At 38.6% G+C, this 27,156-nt stretch overlaps 2 protein-coding genes across 6 annotated transcripts; one reads left to right on the forward strand and one right to left on the reverse strand.

The window, feature by feature from the left end:
• Window positions 1-201: 201 nt before the first annotated feature.
• Window positions 202-8,780, forward strand: LOC135163685 (SID1 transmembrane family member 2-like). The gene is made up of 7 exons (XM_064123355.1): window positions 202-745; window positions 1,228-1,529; window positions 1,905-2,357; window positions 3,385-4,031; window positions 6,411-6,679; window positions 7,488-7,697; window positions 8,426-8,780. The coding sequence occupies exons 1-7, from the start codon at window positions 569-571 to the stop codon at window positions 8,714-8,716; spliced, it is 2,349 nt and encodes a 782-aa protein (XP_063979425.1). The 5' UTR covers window positions 202-568; the 3' UTR covers window positions 8,717-8,780.
• Window positions 8,765-26,933, reverse strand: LOC135163683 (acetyl-CoA carboxylase). Of its 5 annotated transcripts, XM_064123350.1 has the most exons (7): window positions 24,400-24,607; window positions 24,144-24,293; window positions 22,988-23,219; window positions 18,689-18,812; window positions 13,802-18,030; window positions 11,552-13,451; window positions 8,765-11,166 (listed from the first exon to the last, which is right to left on the reverse strand). In XM_064123350.1, exons 1-7 carry the CDS (start codon window positions 24,425-24,427, stop codon window positions 10,672-10,674), a joined length of 7,158 nt encoding a protein of 2,385 aa, XP_063979420.1. In that variant the 5' UTR covers window positions 24,428-24,607; the 3' UTR covers window positions 8,765-10,671. The 5 variants fall into 5 exon arrangements, with proteins under 5 accessions (XP_063979420.1, XP_063979423.1, XP_063979422.1 ...); XM_064123353.1 differs by lacking the exons at window positions 24,144-24,293; window positions 24,400-24,607 and adding an exon at window positions 26,678-26,933; XM_064123352.1 differs by lacking the exons at window positions 24,144-24,293; window positions 24,400-24,607 and adding an exon at window positions 24,624-24,742.
• Window positions 26,934-27,156: the final 223 nt, after the last annotated feature.

A 27,156-nucleotide genomic window follows, 5' to 3' on the forward strand; every position in this document is an offset into this window, starting at 1 on the left:
TAAAAATTCCCATAAAAGCCCACACAAAGGAATTTCAACTCCTTTGGAATCCCCTATCAAAATTCTCCAACAATTTCAATCCTTTCCTGGTAACCGGGATTAAATTTTGCCGGAGACCTGGGGGACGAAAAAAAAGAACGATTGAGTGATTCTATCTATAGATTATACGTTCTTGGACTGTGATAATAGTTCTATGGACAGCCACTTTATTCCCCGTCTCGCCTGCGCCATGTTTTGATTTTTTTTATAACATAAGGATGATGGTACACGATGACGATTGGCACACAAAACTTTTAAGTGATACGCGACACCGGATATCGCAGTTTTCCTGTGTGCCTGAGTTCCCAGAATCCACTCACATACAAAATATTTACCCTGCATCCTGTATATAGAATGACAGACCAGTACCGGAGTGATGATTGAAGTTAACCTATCAATTCGTTTGAGACAGAAAAGGAAAAAATCGCCTAAATGACACACCGTTGCGATATCTAATCATTAATCCTCTATCAGTAAGTGCCCGAAAATTTATGGAGCCCGTTTATTGAGGGCAGTCAATAACATCAAGATGAAGGTGTTAGTCATCATTTGGATTTCACTGCTACCAATCATTAAGGCATTGTCAGAATCTTCTGAGCCACCTCCACCACTGCACCCTCAGGTTATTTTGGCTGAATATGGGGTACAGTATAACGAAACCCTCAATGCTAGCATCGAATGGGTCTTCCTCTACAGCAACAGAAATGTAAGGAATTCAATGTCTTAAAATGTTTTTTTTTTCAATGTTTACACTACACGAGCTTGACCTTGAAGGCCTGGACCCCTGAAGACAAAGAACTTTATGGAATTATTTCTGCACGAGAAACAATAGTTAACTCCTGTCTCGTTTCCATTGTCATGCCAAAGGTTTCTCATCTCCCTCCAACGACTCCTGTCTTTCATTTGCTTCAAGAAATTCTCAAAAAATAATGGATTAGTCTAAAACATTTGCAAAAAACCCAGGGTAAATTTTTCATTATGTGAAATCCTGAAAAATAAATGAAACGAACCGGAGAGGCATTTGTAACTCGTCAGACAACTTATTTTATTGAAAATGATGGCCAATTAAATTCCTTCACTTAAAATATTCATTTTTTTTTCTCTAAATTTGATAATAACAAAAAATAAGAAATTCTCTGACAAGATTGAAGGTCAAGTCGTTAAAAGAATCTTGACCCGAAATTGCAGAACAGTCAGGGTGCGAGGATCTACGTAGAAAGTGATGCATCTGAAGACGAGCCTCTGATTGTCGTTGTGAGACAGAAGAAGGGAATCCTCTCGTGGCAGATTCCCCTCCTGGTGGAAAGGAAGAATGGACCACCTCAGGCGTTCTCCAAGACCAGCAGAACCCTCTGCTCTACGCATTATTACAAACTGGGAAGAAAGGACCTAGAGGACGAGGAGTTCATCAGCGTCAGCATATCGACCGAAAGCAGATCCACAATCAAGTTCGATCTATCAGTCATCGCGGAGACAGATTTCTATATTCGGTATGATTGAATTATTCGTTGTCTATCGTTGTAGGGAAGAGGTTCAGGGGATTTAGTTCATGGAAAACCGCTCTGGACAATTCACATGGTTTTTCGAGAATATCTCGAAAAGATGGAGCTAGAGTTATAATTTCAATTTTATTGGATTCCTATGGCGATGTAGGATTTAATTAGGGCTCTCGTGATTGTCTAGAGTCTGTTTCCACATTTTTCGCATTTCTGACGTTTCCTTCGCATCCTACAGCGAACAGGGTCGAAATTGCTGTGTCCATAAGCCTCTTCGACTGACTTTATAAGTCAGGCAGTTTTAATCGCGTAGAACTTGTAAATTTTCCATTTATTAAAAAAACTGATGGAAAACCACTCTTTCTTCAGATCCGGAGAGTCTCGAACGCTGAAGCTGTCCCCCTCGGAGCCCCGGTACTACGCCTACAACTTTTCCAACCAAGCGGACAGTAGTTCAGTCCTCGTGAAGATAGAATCGGACAGTGATACTTGTATGACGGTATCCATCCAGAACCCCTCGTGTCCAGTCTTCGATCTAGAAAGAAACATCGAGTTCTCTGGGTACTGGCAGACAGTGAGTCAATTAGGGGGCATCACGATCCCCAGGGAGGCCTATCCCAAAGGCTTTTTCATCGTCCTTGTAGTCAAAAGTGACGATACTGATTGCACACTGGAGATGGGGCCCTCGAATCGAAACAAAACTGTCACAATTACCATCACCCCGAACATCACGTTCAAAGACGGTGTCGTAGCAGCTGTTGTCACGATTGGCATTGGTCTGGTTTTCTGTGGTTCTTACGTCCTCGGAGTCGTATCTCATCGGTATGTTATGTTTTTTTAATGGAACTGAGATGGCTATCGATCATTTGTTTCAAATTTAGGAAGTCATTTCTAAAAACGACGTTTACTTTTTTTACGTTGAAAATAAAATTCATCCTCGATAGTTCTCACAGACTAATTGTAATGAAATAGGCACTGTCAAACATCAACGTTTGAATGTTTTTTTTATTAAAAAATGTTTATTGATTTGAAAACTAGAATATATTTTTTTTATAGATTTATAGATGAACAGATTTTTTTTTGTTCCGTGCAAAGAATATTACGCTCTCCTATTGGTTTCTCGTACCTATAAGGAATAAGAAAATATTATCTTGCCTTTTTAATATCTTAATTTTCAAACATGTTCTTGTTCCAGAACTCACAAGAACATTAATAGTTTCTTTTAATACATACATGATTCTAGAATAATAGAATTAAAAAAAAATATTTAAAAAAAGACATTTTATTTTTGAATTTTTTCACACGCATGATGATCTAAAGAAATCGCTATGGGTAAAGAAGGACTCAACATTGATGGGTAATAGTGGTCCACCACCACCCAAGAAAACTCTCTCAGATGATAATTCAAATGTTGAGAAAAATGTGCCCGTAGTACTTACCAGGTCACATATACAAATAGCAAACGCGGAAGACGGAAACAATAAGGATAATTCACTAACTGTCACTATGGAATTAAATGGCATTAAGGATGGGGAAGTTTTATTTGCCCTGTCATAAGGTAGAACTAACACAACAAATAATAACATCAAGTAAATGAGAAGTTCATTTGTATCATGAAAATGGGTCTATTCATACAAAACTGACTTCAGTTTTATATTTAAGTTTTTTTTAAACTTATTTTTTTTTCATTTTTTTATTTGACAAAAAAAATATTAACTACAGTAAAATAAAAAACTCCTGTAATGACATAAAACCCTTTGATTAGGAGAAAACAATTTTTGTTCATTTTTAAACGAAACCAATTTGAAAACAATGTTTTAATACCTTTTCTGGACTTATCAATATCTAGAGTGAGAACACGAAGAAGGCTGCAGGCAGCTGCTGCCCAGGACGCTGAGGTTCCAGAACCTGAAATACTGCCGAGTCCCACAATCATCGAAGAGGCTGGTCCCAGTCTGCGAACATCAAACGATTCAGACTCCTCCCTGGACGAAGACGACATTGATCTGCTCGATGATATTCTATCAGACAAAGAGATAATTCGCACAAAACGAGTCCTCTCGGTCTCCGATTTGGCTCGAAAGGAGCCGAAGATCCTTCGCCACAAATCACGGCTCTATCTTTACTACCTGGCCACCATCGCCGTGTTTTACGCATTACCAGTCATTCAATTGATGGCCACTTATCAGAGGGTCACTCATGTCACTGGCAATCAGGACCTGTGCTACTTCAATTTTCTGTGTTCACATCCATTCTTTGGGTTCTCGGACTTCAATCATGTGTTTTCCAATTTTGGGTATGTTCTGCTGGGGCTTCTGTTCATTTTGCTGACGTGGGTGAGGGAGCAGGGAGACTTGGCGTTCGCTGAGAAGAAGAAGAGCTATGGGATACCACAGCATTATGGGCTTTTCTACGCAATGGGAACTGCTCTGATGATGGAGGGTATCCTCTCAGCTTGCTATCATGTCTGTCCGAATCACAGCAATTTTCAATTTGGTGAGTATGAGGGAGGAGGAGCCAAATATTTGCCATGAAATTTTGAACAGGGAAAAAAACATTTAAGGGGGGAGCCTGCTTCAGAGGCTTCAAAAAATCGATTTTTTTTTTCGTAAATCACTTCCTAAACTATCCAAGAATATGCCTCCAAAATTTCAGAGCAAAATTCGGATTATTTCCGGAGATACAGACGAAATAGTGAGCAAGCGTCGAGCAGGTATACGAGCGGTCGGACTTCCTGGAGCCCGCTTGCTCCATCCCTCGATTTATTATGTATATTATAATGAAAAGGGACTAAAGGTCCTTCGAGACAGCTTAACTGTCTATAGAAGGTCTGTGGGGGTAAATGTATTATTGTGAGAGTGTTGGTGAGCTGGCTAATATCGGCTAAATAAAACTACATTTTGCTTTCCGGTTCAGTTTTAATTTGTCTCTCAGTACGTGAGTATCTTAAAAATATGTCGACCTATCCGAAAAGGGGCTCATCGAATGAGCGTAGTGCAAGGCCACGGAAGCGCAAATTCCACGGCAATCAATTTGTGAATGTTTCTTCATCGAAAGATGGAAAAGCTAATACGAGCCGTAGGGAGCATAAATTGGCATCTGCGACTACGGACGACGTTATAGTTTATCCGACTCATTGTTACCGCATAATTGAGTTTGTGTCTGTGTTTTCGGCGATTTCGGAGTTAGTTATTTGCAATTTGTGTAAGCAAAGAATAACGTTCGCCGAAAGCAGCCATCGAGGTTTAGGATTTAAAATTATTTTGTCGTGTCGCTGCGGTAAACGAGAAATCCAATCCGGACCGTTGATTCACACCGGCTACGAAATCAACAGAAGAATTGTGTTCGTCATGAGGCTTTTGGGTGTCGCACGAGAAGGCATAAACATTTTTTGTGGTCTAATGGATTTATCTCAAGGCATAGGCTTAGCAAAATCGATGTATGATAAAATCGTGGAACATGTGTATACAGCATCGAAAACGGTATTTGAAAGTGCGGGCAAGAGTGCTGTCGAAGAGGAAAAAGAAGGAAATGTGCAAAATGAAAGACCAGCTGACCATTTGAAAGTTTTGGACGATGGATCGATTGCTGCTTTCATCGCTGGAGGGATGTTTAATGAAGGCTACAATCTAGTATTAAAGATTATGCATTTATTAGATTTAAAAATTGGACTCCAGTGCAAACTTTTTTGCAATAAAGCGGAGGAGCAACGTATCACGCCTCAAAAGAGGCGCGCGTCATTGGTGACCAAAGAGGCCAGAACAGCCCGACGAATAGAGCAATTGGCCGAAAACCAATTTTTTGAAGAGTCCGAAGGACAGTTACATGGAGCAGGAATCGCTGATTAGCATATTAATAGGGTGAGTTCAAGAAATTTACGGTTTTTTGTGAACGAAAACTTTGATACGCGATTTCTCGGATTTTCATTTTTATGATTTTTTCAAATTGGCGGACAAGATAGGAAAAAAAGTAAACGTCCTATCGAAACGAATCAAAATGCGTTGTATTTGGAATTAAATTATCTTCTAAGTGAACCTAAAATACCTTAAGAAAGTTAATATTAATCCGGTTTTTAAACGATTTAAAGTAAATTTTTTTTTTAATGCATTTTTTTTTTAATCTTCGAAAAATTGTTGACTTTTTCACTTTTTATTGAATCTTCGTGGTTCACCTAGGAATTACACTATTGAAAATTAAAAATTTCTTTTGTTTTTTTGTTTCAGATGAAAATTGCGACCTGCATCTTGCTCGCCACACAGACATTGCACACTCGAGGCGCCTCCGTAAATTTCTTCAAACATGAAGAATATCTAATGTATAATAATAAAAAAATTTGAGAAGACTCTTCAAATATATAAGAATAAATCCTAAAAGTTTCATTTCAATCAAACATTTCTTTCCTTTCTAAAAAAATCCTTGAAAATATAGATTTTTTAAAGCCTCTAAAGCAGGCTCCCCTCTTAATGAACACTGCGAAAAGCCGGGGTAAAATTAACATTCCAAAAGTGTGAGTTAAATGTGCGGTTGACAGCATATAATTAAATGACTCAAAAAAGTTACCAAGTGCAACGCAAATATTTATTTAAGAAAAATTCATTAAATTTAGTGTTGCGAACCAAAATTGTAATTTTTGGGGGAAAAATAGTGTATCCATGTTACTTGATCCCATTTCCTTTTTACAACTATGAATATTATTTGTTATTTGAGTGTTTCATAACTTTTTGTGAATCAATCAAGTAATGGAACAGTCAAATAGCTTAATCTTTCTCCCCATTTTTTTTTAATTAGATTTTAAAACCTCAAGGAAGGTTTATGTCATTTATGTACTATGATAAGTAACAAATTATTTTTGATTGTTTTCTACTATTTTTACAGATACAAGTTTCATGTATATAATAGCAGTGCTGTGCATGGTGAAAATATACCAAAATCGTCATCCTGACATAAATGCTCGTGCTTCTGTTACCTTTGGAGTATTGGCTCTCATCATATTCTTGGGAATGCTGGGAGTGCTGGACGGTTCTGATTATTTTTGGGTTGTATTTACTATAATACATCTTGTTGTGTGCCTTGTTCTCACTGCTCAGATTTATTACATGGGCAGGTGGAGACTCGATAGGGGAATGTTTCGTCGAATAACCATGGTGAGTTCATATAAATAATTATCATCGAAATAATCAAGGGAGGAACCAATGTATCGCGAATAGTTACGGGGAAATCCCCATAACTGAATAATATCTTAGGCAGATGTTTTAAGTATTTTGTTAAGATAGTCTAGAGCTATAAGTTTATATGATAGTTTTAGCGTAGGTGCTAGTTGTGGGGAAACCCCGCAAATAGACATAGATTGGTACAGGCATGCAAGCCTGTACCATAAAAGCACTTAGAGGGTCTGTGGGTTTATGAGGCCCACAGATGTGCCAGGTGGAGATCGGTGCTGCCAGCGTGGTCCAGGGATGCTAGGACCACGTGACGTGATTAGGGCCCTGTCCAGGGTTGCGAAGAGGGACAGGGCCAGAGTCGTGTTTGAGCAGACGTAGACGATAGACTTTTTTTTAGACATTAGACGTGTGCTCATAGATAGACGTAGAGTTAGACGTTTTTGTGTAAATGTATATTAAAGAGTGAACATTGAATTAAGAATAGCCAATATAGAATATAGTGTTGAGATCCTTGTACACCTTTTTACTAGAAAATATACTGATTTATCTTTTAAAAAGTAACCCTACAGGAATGTCTGATATCTAAATTTCTCCCAGAAGTATTCATCAATTTTTCATTATTTATCTGGATTAATAGAGCTGGAAAAGGATTTTGATTTGCGTAGAGTACAATTCTTATTGTTGCTAGTTTATCTGTGAGATTTAGATCATTATGTATAGCGTATCTAAAATTAATAGTTTATAAGACCTATTTAATCTAATATCTGAGAATTTATTTACTTGTTTTCAGACATTCAAACATGATGCTCGATCAGGAGTCTCAAATATCCTGAGGCCCATGTATGGTGGAAGGCTCATCCTCCTCGTCATAGCTAATGTCTGTAATGTTGCCCTGGCTGTTCTTGGGAATATGCATCATAAAAAAGATTTCGCTACTTTTCTCCTAGCAGTGCTCATGTCTAATCTACTTTTGTATACGTTCTTTTACATTGTGATGAAGGTAAGCTATGAAGAAAAACTGGGACTTGCTGTAAACACGTTCCTTGGCTCTTCTAAGGAGATCCGAAATAATTTTTTCGATATTCAAAAATCAGCTAATTTTCTAAATATGCCAGTAGCATTATTCTTCCGTAGTTATTCTCTTTGAGCCTCTAATGAATCTTATTCGTTTTGAAAACATTCAAAAACTCTAAAAAGTGTAAATCAATTTTGATTCGTTATCTTTTTGGTAGAACACAGAAAATAATGATAATCCGGAAACAATGTAAATAAATAAAGCAATATTTGCTATTATTTATTTACATTGTTCCCGGGCATTAAGTAGTTAATTATTCGCCAAAACGAGAAAATTGTTTATTGATAATTTTTTCTCAAAGAAAAAAACAATGTATTGTTATAGTTACAATTCAATCATTTTTTATTTTTTCATCTTACATTTTTTATTCAAATAATAATCACATTACTTTTAGCTAAGTAATAACTCTTCATTAAAAAAATATCAATTTACATATATTTTACGAATTTATTTCCTTACGAATAATTTTGTAAAGAATCAAGATAAGACATCTAAGAAATAAATTTTTACAGCTCCTAGGAACTCTAAAGATCCCTAAATCTAGCAAAAGTATGGCGAAATATATTGCTAACAAAAAGGTTTCACCTATTTTTAAAAAAAGGAAGAAAAATGACAGAACAGTCTCATTAATAAACGAATGAATTCTTTTACAGATTTGTAACCGAGAAAAGATCAGTGCCCAGGCGTCGTGTTACATCCTATTGTCCTTTATGACCTGGGGCTTTGCACTGTACTTCTTTATCAACAAATCGATCTCGTGGGCGCTAACGCCAGCGCAATCTCGTCACTCGAATCGTCCCTGTGTGTCATTTCTCAATTTCTTCGATTATCATGATATCTGGCACTTTCTGTCAGCCCTCGCAATGTTCTTTTCCTTCATGGTGTTGCTGACTCTAGATGATAATTTAGAAGACACTCACAGGAGTCAAATACCCGTATTTTAATGCCTGTGAATTCGATTTGTTGGATAAATAAACAGACAATACGTGATATATTTTAACAATATAATGATTCTTTTCTATTTATTTGTCATGGCAGTGAGAAATCCTTATTCCATGATTACATTATCATTCATTCGCGTTATTAACTACCATTTGCTAATGCGTGTAATTTGTGATATCAATAGCAAATATGCATCCTATATTGAAAGCGACAATTGTCACTACTCCCACATGGCTAATTTATGAAGAAATTCGATTATTTCATAATCGATTAGTGCCTACATGAGATATTTTCATAAGTAAAAGTAAATAAACAAAAATGCCAAACAGATATTAACGCGGTGGCACTAGTATTACATTAAATTCTATTTAATCATTTATTTATTCTTATCACTAATTAATTTATCAATTAAAATAATGTCGTATCTATCCACAACGCCAAAAAAATGACACGTGATTTACGGTTAATAAACAATCTGGGAAATTTACAATTGTCTAAATAAATTGGGTGAGGCAACTGGAGAGGTAAAACGTCACTTATTAACAAAATATCAACTATTGATACCAGGTACCCGTGCAGATGTGAAATTGAATTGTAGATAACAATCCAGATGGAATGTTAAGGATAAATGTGGATAATTTTCTACTGATGTACAATTTTCGTAGGAAAAAACAACAAAAATCTAGCCCATTTATTAAAAAATTCTAGCAGACATATAAATTGATTTTTATTTCTTCGTCTAGTCTGGTGACATTTTCTGCATAAAAATCCCTGAGCATTGTCGTAATTCAAGAATGAAAACATTTAATAGAAAATCCTAGTGCTTTCTGATAAAATTTCATTGAACGAGTGAAGAGAATCAATCAATTAAATAACATTGTCTATTATTAATTCGGTCGATATTTCACAGGTCAATAATCTGATTTTTCTACGGTAAATCTTGGGCTCAATTTTTTCCACCGAATTTTTAAATTAATGTTGTATAATTCTCACAACAAGAGAAGATTGGAAAGGTCATGTCCCAGAATTTTAATAGTAAATCCCACATAATAATTCAAATAGAAAAATCAACATCTCTACATTTTTTCTATCAGAAAAAAATGTATTCAAAAAGTCTAATGAACCGATAGAGTTTTACAATTTTCAACAGAATTTCCTTTTTCGTCATACCATTTATTTTCGCATTTCTCATAAGTGTTTTTCACTCATTAAATTTTGGCCTGTCTCACATTGAATAAAAAAATACAAATAGAACATATTGCGTAACAAAATAGAATTCTTTTGATATATCCCATCGAAATATACTCTACTTTAAAAAATCTAAAAAATATTCAAATATACTCTCAAGAAAATACCCTCAGGAAGAGGCTAGGATTTTCAATTACATATTTCCACTTACAAATATTCGTCTACAACCTCTCAATGTTCACTAGCAATAAAAATTCTAAAAAACAAAAATTCTAATTGAACCACATCGTTCACTCATTAAACTGTGAGACCAAAATATCGATATAATTTTAATGTTTTCGACTGAAAAAGAATTAGATCAGTCATCTCATCTTTTCTTTGATTATCTACTTTTCAGTACAGGCAAATCCATGTCTGTATTAACAAATTTCCTTTGGAATTGATTATTTATCGATTGCAATTGTGCACAATATTATTCAACTTTGAATAGTTTGAACTAAATAAGAATTGAAATCTATGAAATCGATCCATCGAAAAAACATATATTTTTTAAATTCGAATAAACTAAATAAAATGTCCGATCCTATAACAAAATCAATTTCATATAATTCAATTTTCGTTTAGTTGGAATTGATATTTCTGTCTCACAATAATATTTTCTTTTGAGGATGCAATCGATGAACTAATTGGATCAATCAGAGAATTTCTATATCTCATAATTTTTTTTCTCAGTGGACATTTAGTTTCCCCTGGCCAATATGAACATTCATTAATCAACTTCCTGCGACGTCTCTAACTGCGCCAGTGTCTTCAGTAATTCAGCGCGTTCAGAGGGCTGAAGTCGATGCACAATTTCCAAAGCTGCATCCAATCGCACCTCGGGACAGGTCTCAATAGCCTCCTTGACATGCGTGACAACGGCATCACGTTTAACACAATCTATATTTCTCGTAACAACACTATTTTCATTCTGAGCCTGCTCGATGAGCCAGTTGACCACAGCTTCATCCTGATCCCAGAGGTAAGACTCAGTGGTCCCCTTGTCCTCTACGAACCACCTTCGCAGCATAGCATCAACTTGTCGATAGTCGAGGGTGGGCTCGATGGACAACAAATCACGTTTTATCTCGTCTTCGAGCAGTCGACGTCTGAGCCTCCAGTATAGAATCGTTCTGGACTTCTTCCATGGCACAATATCTTGAATCGTATTCTTCTCCAGCATTCTCTCTGGGGTATCATGAAGATCAGAGAAATGAACGGCCACCTGTCAAAATATGAGATAGTTAAGCATAAAAATTTATTTGACAAAAATAATACAATCTAGAGGTTTAGAAAAAAAACTGTCAGGTTAATTTGGAATACTTGAAGAAATCAAATTGCATTGGGTTTTTGGATCATTTGTCCCATTGAAGAGACTGACAGAATATTTAAAAAATTGGTGAAAGATATTAGATACGTATTTTTTCAATTGAAAGAAGAAAAGCATTTAAAAGACCTCCCCTACAATTAATAACAATTCCTATCATCAATATGAAGAGCAATGAAATGCTCAGACTTTCCCACCCAATTCTCTATAAAATTCCTACAACCTGAGACTTCTAGAAAAAATGTCTTGGCCCGATGATGTAATTAACATTAATATTACACACCTGGTGATAAAGCGGCAGCAGGAACTGCTCTCTCTGCTGAAGTTCTGCCTCAACCTGAACCTTCTCCTCCCCTGTAAGTGCCGCATTCGTCAACTTCTCCTTCAATCCCTGTGCAACAGCATCATTCCTATAGATTGCCTTGATAATATCCTTCTTCTTGAATTTAATTTCGACAATTCCTTCGGGTTCCAGTACACCAGCTCTGCTCGTTGGGTCAGCAAACATTTCCATATACCTCGAATTGATTGTCGTGTCAACAACAGCCCACGCCCCACCTCTTAGTTCTCCATTCGGTGGAATATACACAAAGACTGGTCTCGTGTATTCCCTCAATCCGTCCACAATGTACGCCCCAAACTTTATGACCTGTTCATACATGTCCTTCATCCCTCCCGAGAAGCCTCTCCAGTTAGCAAATATAAACAGTGGCAATTCCTCTTTCGAGAAGTCTTTGATAGCCTGTGCAGTCTTATACGCGCTGTCTGGGAACCAGACTTGTCCAGCCTGTGATACAGTCTTGGCCTCTGAATCAAGATTGGCAGGATCAGCAGGTAGTTGAAAGTCGACAGTCCTAGTCTCCACAGCAACAACACCACAAGGTATCCCTCCAAGTCTAGCGCGTCCAGTGACCACAGTCTGCGCCCAGGGTCTCATGATTTCCTCCCAACTGCCACGATCGAAGAATCCAGACTCCCAGGTATTGGTGTCAACTGACATCCTTCCCTCAAGCATCACTCGGGGATCGTAGGGGTTCTTGGTGGGGACATAGACTATCTCCCTGTCAATGGGATCTGTCGGTATGATAATGGGCAGTGGCGCTCCCTTGACCTTGGGAACCATGCTGATCCACCTGAGGACAGTATCAACACCATCAAGATCCCTGGGTGCTGTTGCATGAGATACTCCATTATGATGCATTATGGAGATACCACCGAGCTGATTATTACTGGCATACACTTCCCTCCCCAGAACTGCATTCAATGCTCTGTAGCCAGTGAGAATGATGTCTGAATTTTCGATCTGAATGACCCTCTGGCCCAGACGAAGAAGATATGAGCCAATACCAATGGCTCTGCATGTGGCAACAGATATCGTCACAATTTCGTCATAAGCCTTGGACGTCTCTCCAGCGATCATCCCCGCGTATTTGAGATTCTCCACTCCGAAGCCATCTTCGATACCAATGATATCAGTTATCTGGTACCTGGACTCACCCTCGTCCTCTATTAGTGATGCTTTCACAGAATTGACAGAGGCTAAACGAGCGTAATCGTCGGGGGTCAGGTAAATGTACTTGAAACCCTTGTCGGGGGAGGTGTCGTCCTCCCAGGCGATCTTGAACAGACCCTTGACCTCCTCAGCAAGACCAATTCTAGCTCCTGAATTTGCTGAGAAGTACACTCGAGGAATTGCCAGCTCTCTCGCCCTCTGCGAGGCCAGGTAGAACACTAGGTCCTCCTTGGGGCCGAATGAGCCAATAAGATATGTCAGGTCATTGGCTATGAGAATTATCTCGCGTCCAGCTGGGTATTCTGGGGTGTAGAGGGTCATCTTCCAGGCGACCATTCCAACGTCGTTTTCACCGGGCAAACGTTTCTGCTCCATCAAAACATCACCGTCTAGAACCAGCTCGACGTAATCAATCACTGGGTTTGGCATCGCTGGCAGTTGGTGGTTCTGTCCCTCAGACGATCTCTCATCTAAGAATTTTGTCCAGGATTTTTCGATCTGCTGTCTGAACATGTCGGGAAGATCGTAGACGTATGTGGTACCCGCACTCTGGGCCTGGAATCTCTTGGCTTGTAGGTAGTCCTTGGTTACATAGGGGGTCGATATGGGAAGGCCGTGCATGGGGCCTGGACGCCAGGTCTCCACGTTGTTTGAACCATACGACTCGAATCTGAGGGAGAGATCGATAAATGAGTTTTGTACACTATTTTTACATTCGTTATCTATCCTGACAATTGTTAACGATAAAATCATAAAGCTGACGAATTTATGACAGCAACAAAATTATTAATTAACCTCAGTTATGTTGACAAATCTGTTATTAGAAATATTCTTTAATTAATTAGTGAACATTAATTATTGAATTATTGTCATTTCCCCTTCGATTTCTTCTCTTCTGCTATATCGTATCAGCTTTCTACGTCATCCTGACTGAAAATGTCTTCCAATAACCCAGTATCCTTTTATTATTCACTAACAAATAATATATATTCCCTCTAAAGTAAATAAAATATATCTAACCTGATAACACCAGTCTTGGGATCTGTCGTCTCAGCGTACAAATGCAAATCAATACTGTAGCCACTATCATTAGATATGCAAAGACGAACATTGTACGTTGGTTTACCAGGTGCTGGTCTGATAGTCATCTTGATCTCCGCCTGTCGAACTCTGAGCTTCCACAGCCGTGGCCCATACCTCAAAACCATGCTCGTCACGCTCTCTTCAATTCTCGCTGGATCCATGATGACAGTTGGCACAAAGTTTAGGAAAATATGATTGCAATCTGTTCGTTTGGCCAGTGGATGAGAGAACGCGACCTCTAGTTCGTCCATGGCCTCCAACAACACTCGCTCTCCTTCATTATGTAGATAATCGAAGCTAGCCTCCTTTGTTATCAGATCTGAATGTCGAACGATCGAACGAATAAAGAATCTGTAATCAGTGACTTGTTGTCCTTTAGCCACTTTCGCTTGTCCCAGATACAGATGCATTTTCTGATTGGAAGTTGGCAAAGCTTCGAGATCATAAGTCCTCATTCTCGTTAGTTCCAGCTGGAAAGCAGTGCCAGGCTCCAGATGTCTGTAGATCTTGTCCTCTACGAAGCCATCACGGTGACGGTAAGTAAAGAATTTAGGAAACTGTCGCCTCTGAAGGGCAGCAAACGTCACCCTTCGTATTCCTCGCGACATAAGTTCGTCTTTGTTCGCCTGACACCAGTCGCCAAAGTGCCTCGACATGGTGGCGTCGTCCTGCTGGTTGCCATTATCCTGAACAGCAATGCTGAGTATGTGAACAGGCTCCACTGGCTTCTCTCCTATGGTTGGATCCACAGGTCCCTGTTCAGCATGACTCAGAGAGACATTAATTGACGTACTGTGACGAGATTCACTTCCCGCTGCATCAACAGCCTCCAGGACTTTTGCAGAGACTGACGACGGAGACGACAGGTCCTCAAGAAGATCCAGCACTTCGTCTGAGTACTGACTGAACTCTTCAAGACTATGGAAAGCTGCCATTGCACCAGTTCTGTAATTAACGAGAGACTGAGTCTGACGATTGGGGTGATTATTGGGCAGGAAAAACTGGAAGTAAACGAGGGGTATCTCCCCAGAGAGTTCCAGATGTTGGAGGCACGTCAGTTCATAGCTTATGTAGGCCCTTCTAACGTAGACCTCCAATGCTGCATTGCAAACAGCACGATTCGTGTGATAGAAGAAGTCATGAAGGATATCGAAAATTGACGTTTCTGACAGAATAAGTTTCTGGAGATTCTCCGGATGAAAGTCATGCCCGTACATGTCAACGGCTGACAGGAATATTGACTCCATCTGGTTGTGACGAAGCTCGTAAGCTGGTTGATGAGCAGCAATGAGGACTTGACGTGCACGAAGTGCCACTCTGCTATGTTCAGAACGATTGAGACTCGTCAGTTCTGTCAAAGTAGTGGCAAGCTCGTCAGTCAAACCAGGCTCATTCGCCCACAGATGATCAATCAGCATCGTCACCAAAGCATTCTTCTTTGTCACGTGATTGTGGCTGAATATTGTATTGGTAACCATAGGCAAGTCGTCCTTGTGCTTCTGAATGAGAGCAGACACACATTTGTCATAGTGTCCCTGTTGAAACTGGCTCTCAACATTGTAGTATTGCCTTAACAATTCGTGAACAGCTGTCTTCATTCGCCCCCTGATACCATTTCTGTACCTCTGAACCAGTTGTACAATTGCCTGAGTCGTCAGGAAAAAGACATCTCGTTCAGCTCTCTTCGATAATGTCGCTGCATGTACGTCTATGACAGCTGCGATCTGCTGGGAGGGGAACTGAGCAAGAACAGAGGTTATGTTTCTCTCGTAGAGTGTCATCATCTTTCTAATTTTCTTCTCAACTGAAATTGGTATTCGTCCTGATATCGTGGAGATAACCTCTTGCAGCTCGAGGAGAGGCAGACTCGGATCTCGCAGGGAATTCATGAATTTCTCGATGAGTTCACGGAGTCGAGGAAGATGGTAGGGATCCGGCAGACAATAGCCACCAAGAGTATTTTCCAGTGCAGCTCTGTACTTGGCGTGCAGAAGATTGAGCTTCTCAGGAACTGCTGGTACTGTCGGTGGAGGAAATTGTCCAGTGTACTCCTGTGCTTTAGTCACGAGTGATGGATCGTCCAGCTCCAGATGTGCAATAAGAGTTCCAGCTTCGAGAACAGCGCCAGGACGTTTAACGTAGAATATCGAACCTGATTCACTGGCTGTCACAGTCATCACCATCTTCATGACTTCGATTTCAGCATAAGACTGTCCTGCCTCAACATGGCCACCATCCTCCACAAGGAAATTTATGAGTTTTCCAGCTGATGGTGATCGAAGAAGAGAGGGATCATTATCCTTCTCGAAGATACATGTCTGATTGCCGATGATAATTCGATAACGATCGACCTCCTCTCTCATGTAAGTTGTGAAGCTGGATCCATCGAGGGAGAGCAAAAGCCCACCATCGGACAGCCGATGAAGTTCCACCTCTTTGTACGATCCATTCATCACCAGAAAATAGCTATTAGGCCCGCACTTGGCTGTTTGAATTTTATATTTCCATCCATCGTTTATCAACTCCACATCGCAGACGTTGTTGAGATCATTGCTGGCTTGTATATGACCTCGATCGAGGGCCGTTTGGAAGCCAGTGAATGCCGCTGTGATGGTGCGATCAGCAATGTGAAGGGCACCACAGGTGACTGCAAGCAGTACATCTGGCTTATCACTTCGCACACGTTCAGCGATAAGTGCGTCCAGCCAAGCGGTATCAATGCTGTTGATCTGGAAGGATTCGGTCTCCAAAAGAGTGATGAGATACTCAACAGTCGTTCTAAAATCACCCCTGATGGAGAGCTCTTTCAGTGCAATAACCAGATTCTCCCTCGCCATATTACGATCTTCTCCCCAGGAGAAGCAGTGACCAAACTGTGAATCAGCAAACTCATGGAGGCCACCCGAAGCTCCCACCGAAAAATACCCCCAGACATTCGTTGACGATCGGAAATTCAGTTCTTGAACTGTCCCCGACGACGGTTTAAAACCCTCATCTGGATTCTCACTCGTTATCCTAGCAGCTATGACATGTCCCCAGGGTTGGGATTTATGTCTGGGCTGGTCGAAGTCGATGGTGCTGTCCCCCCAGGGGCTCTCACCATATAGCAGACGAATATCCTTGATATGATGGAGTGGCAAACCCATGGCAATTTGTAATTGAGCAGCTGGCAAATTTACATCTGACACCATTTCCGTGCAGGGATGCTCCACCTGCAGTCTAGGATTTAGCTCCAGGAAGTAATACCGTCCAGACGTGTCGTAGAGATACTCTACTGTTCCCGCACTGACGTAGCCCACCATCTTGGCGAGCCTGACAGCTGCCTTTTCCATCTCCTCGAAGATCTCTGGCTTTGCTATAACGGCGGGAGCTTCCTCGATGATTTTCTGGTGTCTTCGCTGAATCGAGCAGTCGCGACCAAACAGGGAGATAGCGTTACCGTAGGTATCAGCCAAGAGTTGCACCTCCAAGTGGCGTGCACATTTCGCCAATTTCATGATGAATATCGGTGATCCAGGAACTTCTGCTTGAACTTGACGAAACAGTGCTGGAAGTTCCTCGGCGTTCTCCACTTTACGAATTCCCTTGCCACCTCCACCTTCACTCGCCTTCACCATCACGGGAAAGCCAATCTTCTTGACCGCTGCCAGACACTCCTCAACGGTGGAAACACAACCCTTTCGGAAGAGTTCGGATGATATCTTTATCTTCTTTCCACTGTACTGGGCCTTCAGTTCTGAACCAGACCAGGGTAGGGTCGGTACATCGGCTGTCTGGGCGACTATGCTCGATGCTATCTTATCACCAAGGGCCCACATAGCCCTCTCCGAGGGCCCGATGAAGGATATGTTGTTCTTGTGGAGGAGCTCGGGCAGTTTAGGGTTCTCTGAGGCATGACCCCAACCCGCCCAGACAGCTTGCACCTGGGTTCTCAGGGCTATGTCCACTATCAGCTCTACATTGGCGTAGTTATTGTTGTTGGAACCACCTGGCACCGGTACATACTGATCGGCCATTTTTATGTACTCGGCGTTAGCTTTCAAGTCCTCGGGTGTAACCATTACCACGAAACGTACTGCTCTCTCGTTCTTGAACATTTCGTACGACCATCTTCGAACGGAACGCATGCATTTCACCGCAGCTATGCCGTTGTTGGCGATTAACACCTGGGGGCAAGAAATCAAGGTGTTACTGGGAGAGGATCATTACTGATTGGGGTAATTAGGCGGTGGGGTAAAGCAGAGCTGGCAGCTCAGTAAAAATTAAATCAATAATGCTGGTAGATTTTTTAGACTGAATGCTACGATTTTTTAAGTATATAATTATATAAATATAATTTTTAAGGATGAACTTCAAAAATTAATCGCAAGGAAGAGAGAACAGAGGGCTCTTTCATTATTGAAATGATAAATTTTTATCGTTGCAATTAGCTTTCAGTTTTTTTTAGCTTTCATTTCTTCCTCGAACCATTTATCGAATACATGAGTTCAAGTTTAATGCGCTGCATTTATCATTTATTTATATACGAAATTTTTAACGACAATTATATACTAGACTGAGGCCCTCGACCAATAGCAAGTCCCAAGTTTCTTGTGCCATTTCGTTAAAAAAAAAGAGATGCAACTATGCATTATCCTTTTTTTTTCTTTAATGTCTTTCTTGTGGCTTTTTGTTCACCTGCTATTGATGAACCTCACGATTTCTTCGGTTACGTCACGAGTTCAAGGCGTCGGGTACTCGATTAAATATACAACCTCTTAGATAATAGTCCCTCAATACGCCTAATGAGCGAAAGAAAATAAAAACCGGTTTCTTTTTATTTACCTTATTTATGACTTTGGTCCCACTGAATCGATGAACAAATTCTTCGGGCGTTGCAACAGTGAAGTCCTTTTCTTGTCCTGAGCTCTGGGTCTGGATCATCACCGTACCCTGGGACATACTGGGCCTGTGACGTACAAAACAAATAAAACAAAATTGTTATATATTTTGACAGAAAAGTGAAAGCTAATATTTATTACTCAATTCCGTAAAGTGACATTCATGTGAATTTTGTTCGATTTTCGCTGGTGAGAAAAACACTAGCAAATAAATAAATATATTGTACAACTGTCAGCCTGTGCGAAAATGCGGAAGCAGTGGCTGTTGTTGTTATTTGCAATCCCTGCGATCTATTGACGTGATGTGTCATTAATGAACCGGATTAGTGTCAATATCGTCACATACCGGACATTTAATGACGCCATGTGATAAGTTTATTAGTGAAATTTGATTGAAATACTACAATTCGTGAATTCCTGAGATTGGGGCCTTTCAGGGACTCATGACATTGAGAATGGATTGTCTAGACGTCACGTAATGTATCGAATTAAACAAAAAAGCTCTTCTTCATATTTTTTTTTTAATGATAAATTTTTAAAAAATTGAAAATTAATGCAAAAACATGATTTTTTTATATCGTGGGCGGTTGGAATGAGATGTTTTTTGACATTGAAAATCGAATAGACTTTTGAGGAAATGAATAATTAGCGGAAGAGAATGAATTGTTCATTGATCGCTCGCATAATTTTTCAATAATAGAATACAATTTTTTGGCAGAATGTTCAAGTTTTTCCCTTTGTCATCGATAAAATTGTGAGAAAACGTTTTATTTTATTTCACACGTGTTGGTAATCAGAGGAGGCTATTACCACGTAGATGGAATTTCACTTATTAAATTCACTTTCTTTAAGTTATCAACTTGTGAATTAAGTTGTTACACTGAAAAAAAATTATTTTACCGATGATTCATTTACTTGAAACAAGTAATTATTTTGCCAAAATCATATTACTTGGATGCAGTCATCCTCAGAGAACCTCAATCAAATCTCAATGATGACAATCTTTTATTAATCTTGCGGACGACGATGTTGCGCAGAACTTTAAATGAAATCCGTTAATAATTTTTAATTTTTCTAAATTTCCGATTTTCTGGAGGAAAGAATTTCCGTGATTTTTTTAATGTTAATAATTATTGAAATAGTTCCCCCAAGGTAGTTACTCATATCATCATGTTCTAAAACAAGATAATTAACATAATCAAAACCGAAGCAGGATTGCCTAGTAATAACTTGACTGGAGATATTCAATTTAAAATAAAAACTTCTCTGACGTAAATCGCTATTTGGCAACAATATTTTTTGTTTTCACTGTGGAGACCGAGGACTAATGGATTTGCATTTGCAAAGGATCGCGCCAGACTGTTCGTCTCATCCTTCCATCACCAAGGATTTACGATTGAAAGACAATTTTACTATGCCCATGACTCGTTGTTTTCATTCCGCGGATAATCTGTCACTTTGGGCATGAACCCTGCTGTAATTCCCTGTAATTAATTCGTAAACACTCGAAGATCATTATTCCATTTATTTAAAAACTGAATCTATGAATAATTAAGTGCTGCGATAGTAATCAACATTATTATGGGACTTATCCTCATGCCCATGTAGATGATGATGACCAACAAAGCAGCTGATCACCACCTCTTTCTTGTCATCCCATTCTCCCAATTACAATCAGATAATTACAAACGTCCAATTAAAAAAATTCTCAGAGTACAGAATTCCTGTTTTTTCTGTTTTCCACGATTGATTAATTCGTCTGTATGTGAAATAATTAAAAACAAGTGTCTGAATTCATCGATCACTGTCTTCCACATTCAAACAATTCAAACTCATCACTCCCTAGACCTCCAAAATCTCTCAATTTTTTCTGAAGAAAATAATCCCATCGTCTCGATGATATTAATAGACAATTACGTGAGTCCTGTAGCCTCTGATCGTCGACGGATGGTGGACACCGACGGCTCATCACCATCAACGGTACTAGTCCCTCTATCATTACTATCATCACTCAACGATGATCCCAGATGATTGTCCGAGGTAGTCCAAACAGGATCTTCATCATTCCGCGCCAGAACAAATCTCTTCATCCGTCGCATAGTTCTGTCCAGCATTTTTCCCAGCAGTCGTAAAATATTGATCACTCTAGGTATCAACGAGGCGTACAATCGATCCACTTTGATCTTCCCCGACAATATAAATAAGAGAGACTAACTGAAAGGCTCAGGAGTTCCCCTGTATCCGTCCGTACATTCAATCATTGAATGTGAAAATTAACTGATGAATGTGGGCAACTCAGATCAACAATCAGCAATTTTTAATTTATAATTGTTGACACATCGTCAGGTCGTTGAGGACTTCAATGAACACGATGGAGTAGCTCCTTCAATGAAGAAGTAAATGGATATGTACACTTAGCAAGATCAGCAATAACTGACTTGACAAGCTGCTCAGGTGTGTGGATACTTTCTCAACGCGAAACGGGGATATCCCTCCCCTGGTGGTTCAGTTGACTGTGCATGAGAAAGTAGAAGGTGAGTGGATCATCAACTTGGCTATTGGGAAGCTTTGGGTCTCTAACTCGAGCACATTTGACGCCGTTTGTCGGTGAAAATTCGGAAATTCATGAGTTGGAAAGAAAAGTTAATGGAATATTTTTTAGTGTGAGAATGAAAGAGATAAAGTCTACGGGGTCAGCGCACGACAATGATGGGCTGACTCAGTGCTGAGCGTGGTGGTCATTAGAAGGATGGGTGACCGTCCGGGAACACCTCTGGAAAAAAATTTGGATTTTTCGAAAAAAGTGCGACTGGAAGTCGGAAGATTTGTGACTGGGAAAAAAGAGGAAAATAATCCCTTGAAAACTGTTAGCAATAATAGAGCGATTTAAAAATTTTTAATAAAAAAAGAAAAGCAAAAGTTATATCTCATTCATTCAATCATTAATTTCATTTGTTTGTATGACTTGTTTAGCTTAAACCAAGCGAAGAAATGAATGAATGACTATTTATGCGATTGAGATATTTCACTAGAATTATTGCTGTAAAAATTACATTAAAATGGAGTAAATTTTCCCGGTACTAAAGTACTAAAATTAATTTTTTTTTCAAGTTTTTTTCTAAGTTACAGGCAAAAATAACCAGAAAAATAGCTTTCCTACACGATTACCCATATTTTATCATAATTGTTATCATATTTTTCTCTCGGGCCAGAACATGCAGTCCCTGCCCCGTATGAACTCACGTCACCTGACTCTCTCAACCAATCGTCGATAGTATATTCCCTCTCCTCCGATACCAACCGCGGGACCACGTGGCTAATTCGATATTTACAATTATCATGTGCGTCAAGTAAACGGGAAGACGAGAATAGAGTTCAAAGAGGAAAACAATTTTTTTTAAAAAAGATCGTTTATCCGAAACGAAATACTAATTCGAAAATCGATGACAAGACAAATAAAATTTTATTACTACTTTCAATAGTTTTACCATTGAAATATGAATTATATTTTTGAAAACGATTCGGTTCGATACAATTCGACTTTCATTCACTCCAAACGTTCCTGATATCGCACAGAAAATGTTCCTTTTAAAATTTAAATCTCAAGAGATCAACGCAGCGATAAAGAATTTTGAAATTTGGACGATTGGGACCTGAGGGTCAGAATTCAAGGTAATTAGATCGGAAGAATGCAGTCGATGCACCATCTCTTGGAGATGGACTGATGCCACCTGACCATCACTCAACCAATCGTCGTGGCTCGATTCCCTCTACTCACTAGTAGTGGTTTCATGCTAATGTTTATTGACCAGTTGTTATTAGTCGTGTCGACCACGTGGCTTGGTCGATGTGTCTGATTACCATGTGCCTCAGATGTGGATGAAATATTCTGTTGTCGGTCTATCCTGCCCAGCTAAGAGGTCATGAGCGAATAGTAATTTTAGGTGACCTCAGTATTTTTAAGGAGTTCAAAAATTTTGAAACAAGATAACCCAAAATTAATCAGTATATTAGCCTTATTTCTCCCGGACTAACCCCACGAATTATGTTAAACATTTCTTCACGTAAAAAAATTATAAAATTTTCCATAAAATTCTGATAAACCTCCAATAATTTATCCCCACGAGCCCTAAAGCTTTTTTTTTGACTTCACCAGAAACTGAAGTCATTGAAAAATCCATCACACCACGTTCAACTGTTCGTCAACCAGAAAAAAAATGGAAAAAAATAAATAAAAAATCACCTGAGCCGTTTACGACGCTCAACCAGACCCGGCAAAATCGGTTGCTGTGGGGTTCCATCATTCTTAACACTAGGAAAACTGTCCGCAGTCTCTAACTCCTCGCACTCTGAAGGATCAGGCTCTCCAACGACAAAACTCACTGGTGCTTCAGCCATTGTGTTCACCTGATCACTTTGCTGAATTCTCTCAAGGCCACTCTCGGTTGTTTTTATATCCTTACATATAGGTGTACCTTTGAAAATTCCAAAATTGTATTTTCTCCTTCATGACAGACAGCAAGACCCATTGAACAAAAAAAAAACACCCAGATGAGGAGTAGTAGTGGTAGTAGTCATGCTAGGTTCGTTAAAACTCGTAGGATGAAGATGAAGCTTTAGCATTCGTTGATTGTACTTTTATTCTCATCATTCCACGTCATTGATTCAGTTTTATCAATAGTTTCGTCAATGAATTACTGCGATACACAAATGGTCAAGACAAAGTGTTATCGGAAAATGTTCTGAACTTGGGTGAATGTAAAAATCGAAAATTAAACGCGTAACATCGAGATAACATTCTTATTCTGACTTTATAACTTTGTAAAATTATCAGCTGAGACAAAACAAAAAATCTTGACCTCAAAAAATATTAAAAATTCAGCAAAACCGATAACATGAAGAATCGTCAATGCTGATCGATTAAAATCGAGTATTATTTGTAAACAAAATTCTCTAGCTCCTGATGAATGAAAGAATGCAAAATCAGACCCCTTTATTTATTTTTGAAACTTATTAATTTTGAAAATTATTGGCGGATCAATCAAAATGAGCCTCAAAAATGAAAAACTTCTAAGCAACTTCTAGCCACTGCAATGTTCATGAAATCCCGTTGGACAAAAACAAGTTTTAACATTAATTAATTATAATTTTATTCACTTCGCGTCATTGGTGCTGTTATATCACGATTTTTTCGCTGAATGACTGCGATTTACAAGCGATCAGCAACAAATACCTCCAAAATCACACGCAATAATTCAAAATCATAATCTTGAAAATGTAATAACAGTTAAATCATTGAGTCAAATTGATCCGAAAGCATGAGCCATAAAAAATGGAAAAAACTTCTTATCAACTCGATGGAATATTCAATGGGCCACAGCATTCCATCACCAACTTACCCCAAAGATAACGGAAAATAAAGTTCTTCAAGACTAAAACCATGCGACTGGTATTTTCACGTATCCAATGATGAATGAGATAGGAAATTCTACCGATCTCTCGAAATGCCCAAAAACCAGCGACGATTATCAAGCAGTACACGAATGAACCTTGAAAACAGATATTCCGAATGTTGTTAATCCTCCAGATATTTTTTATATCCCCAACTCCAGGGGACAATCAACCTCTGTCAATCGAGAATCGATTCAAATATACCGATTAATTCGCAGAGTCGTTGTAGCATGCTCCATGCAACGATCGAATATTTTTCACCCAATAGCACCAGCCTCTCCAGGATTATTTTTCATGATTCTTCAATTTATGATTCCCATCCATAGTGCACCGCTATCAGATGAAGTGTTAGTTAACGAGCCGTTCTGGCATTTAATTATTTCAATTTGTAGAGGAAAAAAAAATTAAGCACACGATAAATGTACTACCGAACACAACCGACTGCCAGACTGATATAGTTGGGTCCAACGATGAACGGAAAATGGTTCAGAGGTCGATGTTGTCTGTTCGAAGTTAACTTCTTTGGGATTCGCCTTGTCGGTTGCGCGATCGCATTTTCAATGTTAACGCGTCATTTGTTATCGGAGAATAGAATAATATGACATTGAATTACATATTTATTTTTGTAGATTTTAGAGAACTTCGGGGGTTATTGAGTCCATGTTGAGCATATCACAGGACTTTTCAGAAAATTATTGAACAGTTATTGAAAAATATTGTACAAGATATTAATGAAAATACTTTTTTGGAGAGATAAATGATGAAAATAGTGAAACATTGTTTTGTAACAATATTTTACATTTTTTTCATAATTTATTAGGACGACAAAGCGCACGATATCTTTGATTAAATTTTTTATATCGTTTCATCCCGTTTTATTCATTTTACCCAACAATTTGATAATTGTTAATCTTCACAAATATTCTTTAAATATATTTTTGGAAATACTTTTTGAGTTGATGAAGGTAGTGATACATTATCATATAATAATATTAGGTATGATGTTTTATGATTTTTCAAAGCTCAAAAATGAGTGTGAAATAAATTTTTCAATTTTTTTCATACATTTTACGCCCATTCACATTATTTTACATAAGAATCCGATTATTTATCATATCTGATAACATTGAAACGAAGAATTGCTTCAATGTTGTGACTTATCATTCCCTGCTGGGTCTTTATCTAGTGCTTCTATGCACATGCACTCTCCCAGATACTAGACTATATCCCCACCCCACATGACCATCGAACCCTGAACTGATGAGACATCTCGAACCAATTTCTTCCCGTGTCATTCTCCATTCGACCTAAACATTTTTTTCATTTTATCATATGCACTTCCATCATCGGAAATTATACATCATCTGAGAATTTTCTAATTTTACTGCAGAAGTGCTTTCAATAATTAAATCAATCTCAACACACGATATTAATTAGTGATCTAATTCCACGTGAAAGAATTAACCTTTTGATTTATATCCAAAATAAAATAATGTAAATGTTTAATCGAATGGAGTGCGAGAACATTTTTTGTAAAATTCCGAAAGATTTTATATGGAAACGAAATTCAAGAACAGAATTAAATTCCTCGTGAATTAGATAGAAATTTCATGGAAGTGTTATTAATAATTTTATTGCTTTTTCAATTATTAAATCTCCAATGACAAAACATTGTATGGAATAAAATACCGTATGAAAAGTTAATAGAACTCAATTTTCCTGTACAATTTATTTATCATGTATTTTATGTAATTTAATATCATTATATAATGTATCATATAACAATATTTTACACAGACATCTCAGTTTTTTCCAAAATATTTCCTCTCCATTATTATTCACAAAAAAAAATCCAAGGAAAAGGCTTGGGAAAAAGAGTCTCAGAAGGATAACTTGATGCATCCATAAAATTAATGAAAAAACATGAAAAAATCGAATTTTCTCAATTTTTCAAATAAAATATTTCCCAATGCACTTTTTCATTGAAAAAAAAGTAATCGAACTTCAATAAAATTATTCACCAAATGCAGTGAGGATTTTGAGAAAATATTGTCACATCTGCTGATTCAATAAACTAATTATAAATTAAACCCACCCCCATCCCGCCCCAATTTTGACATAAAAAATGCACAATTATGTGTTATGTGTTATTCTCTCTCAATTTTAAATTAAGATAGGCCAAATGCGTTGCCAGAGATAGAGAGAGAAAACAATAATGAATGAAGAGAGTCCGGCTGTGATTGGTGGAGTGTTATATCAGGCCATGGAAGGACGAGCGTTGATTGGTCTAGCGATGTTTATGCGTACATCCTAGTGTTTCCAAGGAGCACATGGCTCACATACTATGCGCGTGTGGCAAAAAACTTTCTTTCAGCCATTGAAAATGCAAATTTGTTACTCCAAACGGGTGAGGGAGTAGTGGACAATGGTTTTTTCACTTACACGAGCAATAAATGAAGCTATTTAAATGATAAAAACTCACCGATGATGAATCCTGCGTTGCTGTTTACTAGCACCCTCGCCGAGGTTAGAGTTCAATTTACGGCCGTCACCTTCCATTTGAATAATCTATTTGCTCTATGTCACATACAAAAACAATTCGATTGTCTAAAAATATTCGATGATATTCCGGGGATATTTATTTATCGCTTTAGTTTGTGTCACGATCTCGAGTGCACGAGTGCATTACAATTCAACGTCACGAACATCGATAACACTTCACCGGCAGCACTAAATACAATACTAGAGGTTTAGGGTTTGCTGGGCCGATTTGGCCTGCTAGGGCAGAGGGCACACGAACACGAGAGTGCCCATGCGGCCCAAAAGGGAGGTGTGGTAAACTGGTTAGCTGATGGTAACTAATGGTTATCGACGGAGGAGCTCCGTCGGTAAGCGAAGCTTATTGTTGCCAGCTTCGCGAGGTTGGCGAGAGTTAGTGTTATAAACAATGAAAAAAAATGG

This window comes from Diachasmimorpha longicaudata, chromosome 6 (assembly GCF_034640455.1).
Source record: "Diachasmimorpha longicaudata isolate KC_UGA_2023 chromosome 6, iyDiaLong2, whole genome shotgun sequence".
Taxonomy (NCBI): domain Eukaryota; kingdom Metazoa; phylum Arthropoda; class Insecta; order Hymenoptera; family Braconidae; genus Diachasmimorpha; species Diachasmimorpha longicaudata.